Here is an 8,004-nt window from a genome sequence, read left to right on the forward strand (position 1 = left end):
AGAAATAAGAAGATTAACACAGAAAACCAGCATGTGATGTTTAAGGACCGAGTGGATCTGCAGGACAAACAGATGAAAGATGGAAACGTGTCTTTGGTTCTGAGGAACGTGACGACTGACGACAGAGGAGCATACGAGTGTCGAGTCGTTCAGACAAACAGCAGAACAGAGACAGTCTTCATCATCAACCTGGATGTTCTTCCTCCTCCAGGTGAGTTGATGTCTGTCTGAGCAAAATGCCTGAAGGGATCTACCTTCACCTGCTCAGAGCTGCAGTTTCCAAGTTTCTGCCTCACTCCCCCTCAGCTCCTTCAAACTAGCCAGCAGCAATTAGCAGGCAGCTGGAGGAACTGCTGAGCTCATTATAGGAGCTACTTCTCAGAGCAACGCTGGTAAAACTGTTAGTTAATAGAGGAGCCATGTTGTGATGACTTCCTGAAGGCGGAGTTTCAGAAAGAGCAGGAGGTTTTAAAGAGACAGAGGCCCAATTTCAAGGAGTTAAATTACAAAGTGAAACTTATTTCAATTTATATTTTATGAGACCCGAAGGTAACATAGCTACTTGATTGGGCTATAAAATGATACTACATGTCTAGAAAATACATAAAACTACCCTTTAATGCAAAGTAAAAACCGCTTCTTATGATGCAGAAGGTACATTTTAACTGGTGAAATGCATTTTCAGCCCGTCAGATAAACAAGAATATGGTATGTGACTAAATGTCTGGATGTTAAATATGTTTATAGTACTGAAATAAAAACATGAAATAATCCAAGTGAGAGATAAAGAAAAAGGAAATAATTTATTTTCTATCTTCTTTCCTCCGAGTCTCATTATTTTCTGTACCAAAGTCTGTTAAGATACTGGAGACCGGTGTGTGTGTGTGATGTGTGTGTGATGTGTGTGTGCTGGTAGCTTGAAGTAAACGCAGAGCGACGCTGTGAAGCGGCAACATGTCACAGCATGAACAGACCAGAACTGTACTGAAGGAGGCGCTGTTCTGAAGGAATGAACTGAGATCCGGTGAACGGATCACTGATCCGAGAGACTCAGTTCAGTCAGATGAACAGTTCTCCTCATCGTCCTTCAGCTCCTCCTTCTTCCTTGTTTCTGTCGCAGCTCGTGGATCATCGGTGTTTCTGGATGTTTGGTATTTTATTGATTAGAGGCCCGATAAAGTGGAAATATAATAAGGTTTAATGTTTAAAATAAGGTTTAATGTTTAAAATAAGGTTTAATGTTTAAAGTGAATCTTCTGGTGTTTTGTTGTCGCGATAAGAGAAATACGTGAAACTGGCGGTGGATAGAAACACGGAAATGGATTCTCTATCAGCTACTTCACTGTTTTCGGCCCTGATCTTCATCATCGTCTTCGTCTCATCTGTCTCTACAGGCGAGTTTCTGGAGGAAAACTAAGATCCAAAGTTATTTTGATCTGAGATACGGCGATAGTTAAAGTTATGCTATCCACGGAGACGCATGTTCACATCATGATGATAATCACTGTTTATGGTCCCAGTTAGTGCTGGTTCACAGAACAACAGACTAGATCATCATGCAGAGACACCAGGAGCAGAAAAGCCTGTTGAAGCTTTAAAGACCTTAGAGATCGAGACGGTCGGGTCTCCATGTTTCCTCCTCCAGGGCCGGAGCTAGCCTTTAGCTCTCCGAAGGGCACATGGTTTGTGGGGCCCTGAAAGGAGCAACAATTCAATATTTATCAGTGTCTCTGTTTATTTGGTGATGGAAACTGAGGCTCACCAAGTCAACCAGTTTACATTAAAGGGAATAATCAAATATCTAATTTGTTTTCTCTGATCAGTATTCAAGTTCTCATGACCATCATCATGATCTAAAACTGGTTTGTTCACCAGTAGATGTCACCAATATGATCCTTTTGCATTAGAACAGAATCCAGACTGAACCTTCATAATAGAAACAGGACAAATCCATTTATCTTTCTTACATAAACTTTGTATCAAACTTTTCATTCTGGTGACTCTGACCAGTTCAATGACACAAAAACCTATTTATTGTAAAATATCTATTTTGAACAATGAAGTTGTTTTTGCAGGTGATCAATCAGGTTCTGCAGTAATTGTTTAAACATCAGAATAATTCCTTTTGGATTATTTCTAATGTGTTTACTGCTTTTGTATTTATCATTTTCATATTTTACTTGTTCAACACAGCCTAGAGCTGCTTCAGTAGCAAATATCTTCATGTAAAAACCTGTTTTATCCACAACAGTAAAATAACTCAGTAGCTTCTTCCTGATCCTCTGTCAGGCATCACTCACAAAGCATTCTGGGATTTGTAGTCCTTTCTGCTCTATGGATGAATGATTACCTTGATGTTACTTTGTAGCATCTCTGTTNCTCCTTCTGTGTGGTTGAGGTACAGCCCTAATATAGGATCCCTGGACAAGTACAGGGATGGTGTACCTGAGGTAGAATCCACCGTGCATGGTGAGCATGCGTCATGTCTGAACTTCAGGTTATCTGATTACCAGCAAGGCATTGCTGTTGACTGTCTGGACCTTGATGTTGCCACTGAATTGTCTTGTCAGGACCTTTCTTACTCATTGCAGGTATTTATTTGTTGCTGTTTTCCTTGTGACCTCTTTGTAGTTGCCACTTGCCTGTGGTGTTCAAAGGCTTCCCTCTGCTATTCTCTCTTCTGTGTGGATTATCTTCCCTGTGTTTGTCACCATCCAGCCCCATTTCTCCAGCCTGAATGACATTTTGATGCCTTTGCTGTGGATCAGGTGTCTCAGTCACTTTTAGCATACAGCTTGATACTTGTAGAGAAAGTGATTGATTGTGAAACCATTTCGGGTTCACGATCTGTGAACCCGAAATGAAGCAGAGATTTGTTTTACTGGCTTTCCAGAATCGGACAACTGTTCTGTCAGCCAGCAGCTGTTGTCTGGCTACTTTATCACAATGCCTTTCTGTACCTACCATGTATCAATTCATGACCTCTGTTACCGTAGCTGCTATGATGCCTGAACGGAGCTACCATGTTGTATGTATAAATATTTATATGCTCGGCGCTGATCTGTTCAAGCTGCTCCAAAGGGCCACAGAACATCATTGAGTTGAGAGACCAACTTAATGCTTCATTTGATGCAAACTGAACAATTTGGAGGAGCCATGTTGACTTCCTGAAGGCGGAGTTTCAGAAAGAGCAGGAATTTTTAAAGAGACAGAGACCCAATTTCAAGGAGTTAAATTACAAAGTGAAACTTATTTTATTTTATATTATATGAGATCCGAAGGTAATATAGTTACTTGATTGGGCTATAAAATGATGCTACATGTTCACCACAGCCTAGTGCTGCTTCAGTAGCAAATATCTTCATGTAAAAACCTGTTTTATCCTCAACAGTAAAATAACTCAGTAGCTTCTTCCTGATCCTCTGTCAGGCATCACTCACAAAGCATTCTGGGATTTGTAGTCCTTTCTGCTCTCTGGATGAATGATTACCTTGATGTTACTTTGTAGCATCTCTGTTCTGATGTTAAAGACAGAAACTTATTCTCTTTAGGTTTCTTTGGTAAGTCAGTACAGCTGAATAAATGACCTTTAACCTCTCTGCTCTGTTTCCTCTCCTACAGATCAGACAAGGATCACAGCTCATCCTGGACAGAACACATCTCTACCATGCAGATCTCCTGATAATAAACCTGTTGCAGTGGTAGAGTGGATCAGACCTGATCTGGGGTCAGAATATGTTTTTCTGTACAGAAACAGGAAGATTAACTCAGATCACCAGCATCCATCTTTTAAAGGTCGGGTGGATCTGCAGGACCGACAGATGAAGGACGGAAACGTGTCTTTGGCTCTGAGGAACGTGACGACTGACGACAGAGGAGCATACGAGTGTCAGGTCATTCAGAGAGAAACAAACAGCAGAACAGAGACAGTCTTCATCATCAACCTGGATGTTCTTCCTCCTCCAGGTGAGTTGATGTCTGTCTGAGCAAAACTCCTGAAGGGATCTACCTTCACCTGCTCAGAGCTGCAGTTTCCAATTTTCTGCCTCACTCCCCCTCAGCTCCTTCAGACTAGCCAGCAGCAATTAGCAGGCAGCTGGTGGAACTGCTGAGCTCATTATAGGAGCTACTTCTCAGAGCAACGCTGGTAAAACNAGACTAGCCAGCAGCAATTAGCAGGCAGCTGGAGGAACTGCTGAGCTCATTATAGGAGCTACTTCTCAGAGCAACGCTGGTAAAACTGTTAGTTAATAGAGGAGCCATGTTGTGATGACTTCCTGAAGGCGGAGTTTCAGAAAGAGCAGGAGGTTTTAAAGAGACAGAGGCCCAATTTCAAGGAGTTAAATTACAAAGTGAAACTTATTTTAAGTTATATTTTATGAGACCCGAAGGTAACATAGTTACTTGATTGGGCTATAAAATGATACCACATGTCTAGAAAATACATGAAACTACCCTTTAATGCAAAGTAAAAACCGCTTCTTATGATGCAGAAGGTATATTTTAACTGGTGAAATGCATTTTCAGCCCGTCAGATAAACAAGAATATGGTATATGACTAAATGTCTGGTTTCTATCATCTTTCCTCCGAGTCTCATTATTTTCTGTACCAAAGTCTGTTAAGATACTGGAGACCGGTGTGTGTGATCGGATGTTGCCTGTGCAAAACGCCTGAAGGGATCTACCTTCACCTGCTCAGAGCTGCAGTTTCCAAGTTTCTGCCTCACTCCCCCTCAGCTCCTTCAGACTAGCCAGCAGCAATTAGCAGGCAGCTGGAGGAACTGCTGAGCTCATTATAGGAGCTACTTCTCAGAGCAACGCTGGTAAAACAGTTAGTTAATAGAGGAGCCATGTTGTGATGACTTCCTGAAGGCGGAGTTTCAGAAAGAGCAGGAGTGTTCTGTTAAAAACAGAAGGAGTCACAGGATATTAATTAGAAAAATAGGGTTTTTTATTTTAACCCAAAGATTATAAATGACAAAAGGATAAACTGAGCTCATAAAAGAGGTCAAAGAAACAAAACTGAACTCAGGCAAAAAATGTAAACAAACTGGCTGCACAAACAAACATAACTGACCTCAAAGAAACGACACACAGGGGTATATATACTTTCTGATCAGACCAATTAAGACACAATAGGGGTAACTAAACAGAATACAATTACAAATAACACAAACAACTAACAGTACAGCTAAGTTTGGCTAAACTAAAACCCAAAAAATGAAAATCAAAAATATTAAAGTTTAAATACTACTATTTACTTAAATACAAAACTTATCTAAATAAAGAAACTACAAATTTCCCCTGCCAGCAGGAACTAGTGGTGCAGTCCAATCAGCATTTAAGCCTGCTGAGCCCTGGCATCCATCTTTGTCTGGCCACTCCAAGGCAGGTAAGCACCGGCAAAAACAAACAAAGTTAGTTGCAAACAAATTAAACTTTAAAGTTGATATAAATTCACATGTTAACTAAATGTGCGCGCTAACATAAAGAACAAATGTATCCAAATCAACTAATAAATGTTTTACTGAAACTAAAGTGTTGTATTTGAATGAAAAAATAAATTATGAAAACTAAATTGTGCATAAGAATTACCGACTTCTGCCTTCAGAGTGTGGCCATGGATTTGGCCATCACACACTCCCCCACTTCCTGGTCTTCACTCTGGCACCGAGAAAGGTAATCAGCAGTGGTGTTGTCTTTACCGGGGATGTAGTGAACCTTAAACCGAAATGGCTGCATTGCAAGATACCATCTGGTGATTCTTCCATTAGTGTCCTTCATTCTTTCTAGCCACTGGAGGGCTCTGTGATCAGTCTGAAGTGTGAATTCTCTTCCTAGCAAATAATATTTAAATGAGTCAAGGGCCCATTTAATAGCCAAGGCTTCCTTCTCCACAGTTGCATAGCGTCTCTCTCTTGGCAGCAGTTTGCGACTGATGTAAGCAACTGGATGTAGGTCCTCTGGTGGTCCCTGCAGAAGCATCAGTTTGCAACAAAAAGTCTTTTGCAAAATCTGGTGAGTGCAAAACAGGATTCTTACTCAGGGACTGGCTAATGTCTTTAAAAGCTGCAATGGCATCTGCTGTCCACTGAATTTTTGTGGGACTTCTGGAACCCGTCATGTCTGTTAGGGATGCTGCTCTAGATGAGAAATTGGGGATGAATCTGTGGTAAAATGCAGCCATGCCAATGTGGTGGGATGGTGTTCCCCCCTCCCCACTCTGCGCACCGGGTGCAGCAGGAAGCGCACCATTGATTGGTGGGCGGGGCAGATGCCTATATAGTTGGGCGGGCCGCTGCAAGGTGCNGTAGTCCTTTCTGCTCTATGGATGAATGATTACCTTGATGTTACTTTGTAGCATCTCTGTTCTGATGTTAAAGGCAGAAACTTATTCTCTTTAGGTTTCTTTGGTAAGTCAGTACAGCTGAATAAATGACCTTTAACCTCTCTGCTCTGTTTCCTCTCCTACAGATCAGAGAAACATCACAGCTCAAGCTGGACAGAACACATCTCTACCATGCAGATCTCCTGATAATAAACCTGTTGTAGTGGTAGAGTGGATCAGACCTGATCTGGGGTCAGAATATGTTCTTCTGTACAGAAACGATCAGCTTGATCTAGAAAACAAGCATGTGATGTTTAAGGACCGAGTGGATCTGCAGGACAGACAGATGAAGGATGGAAACGTGTCTTTGGTTCTGAGGAAGGTGACGACTGACGACAGAGGAGCATACGAGTGTCAGGTCGTTCAGAGAGAAACAAACAGCCGGAGGAAGACCATCGTCATCATCAACCTGGATGTTCTTCCTCCTCCAGGTGAGTAAAAATGTTTATTTGTCTCAAAGTTTTAAGCTGAAAGCTTCTTGGTCGTGTCAGAGTGAAACAGCTGACAGTCCAGCAGGCTGGTTGTCTGAAACCTCTCAGTAGATTAACTCTGAGTTTGGAAAAGAACCAGGTTTCCTTTTCCAGAAATAGATATTAACTTAAACATATCACCATGGTAACTGGCTCCAGTGCTGCTGTACGTGAAACCACTTTTTGATGTTTTCTGTCTCAGACATTAAAGATCCTGGATTTTATTTCAAGTCTTAGTCTGGCTGTTGTCTTCCTGTCCAGTTCCATTTGATTCAACTCTCGCTTACAGCTCAGTCTGGGTTTTCTCCCTTTGACTTGAATTTCTTCCAGGAGATTTTATATCGGGTCAATCAGTGAACAGAAGGAGAAGTTATGAATGCTGATTTTCTGTCCTGTTTCTGTTCTCTATGAGGTTTTCATCACTAAAATAATGTCTGTTAATTATCTCTGAACATTATTCTATGAGGAACCTCAGCTGGGAGGACCTGGTGTTCACCAGTCTGTCCAGCAGGGGGAGTTCTCCCTGTTATTAGGAGCATTAATATGGAGAACAACTTGTCATAGTGATGTAATATGATCTTTCTGTGACAACCCTGAAAGTCCACAGGGACCGAGAAGCCCTGACCCAAACCCAGATCATCAGAACCAGGGATGTAGTAACACTGTGAGCCACATTAAAAGAGCCAACCTAAAGATCCACTCAACTCCATCTTGCATTGAAATATGTTCTGCTTTACATATTAAGAAGCTACAATCTGTTAAAAAATAACAGATGTGTGCCCCACCTATCATCCAATGGCTGCTGGAGATTGACTCCAGTCGTCACACAACCCTGCAGGGACAAGTGGCTGTAAAGGATGGATAATAACATTCCTGTGAAATGAGCAAAGGTCAGTGAAGTATAATAATGTGTGTTTGGACCCAACGATCAGAGAACCAAGGACTGACAGAGTCCTGATCCAGATTACAGACCGGAGGACAAAGGGACTGGTGAAAAACTCAGAATCCCAGAAGGCACTGCACTTCACACCTCGGTGTAAAATGAACATCATTGGTTGAGAGAGATTCTAATAAGGATGGATCCCTGCAGGCCCGGCGGCACTGGGGGACACTGGGGGACATTGGGGGACACTGGAGGACACTGGG

General features: G+C 41.9%; 1 protein-coding gene across 5 annotated transcripts in view; it reads left to right on the plus strand.

The window, feature by feature from the left end:
• The first annotated feature begins 6 nt into the window (after window positions 1–6).
• Window positions 7–8,004, plus strand: part of LOC103131975 (protein turtle-like) — an 18,940-nt gene continuing 10,942 nt past the window's right edge. For all 5 annotated transcript variants that reach the window (XM_016667063.1, XM_016667066.1, XM_016667065.1 and 2 more), the window contains exons 1-3: window positions 7–211; window positions 3,622–3,966; window positions 6,475–6,819. In XM_016667063.1, the coding sequence (XP_016522549.1) occupies window positions 37–211; window positions 3,622–3,966; window positions 6,475–6,819 (865 nt within the window). In that variant the 5' untranslated portion in view covers window positions 7–36. The remainder of the gene's footprint in view (window positions 212–3,621; window positions 3,967–6,474; window positions 6,820–8,004) is intronic.

Source organism: Poecilia formosa, unplaced genomic scaffold, assembly GCF_000485575.1.
Source record: "Poecilia formosa unplaced genomic scaffold, Poecilia_formosa-5.1.2 Scaffold888, whole genome shotgun sequence".
In the NCBI taxonomy this organism is placed as follows: Eukaryota; Metazoa; Chordata; class Actinopteri; order Cyprinodontiformes; family Poeciliidae; genus Poecilia; species Poecilia formosa.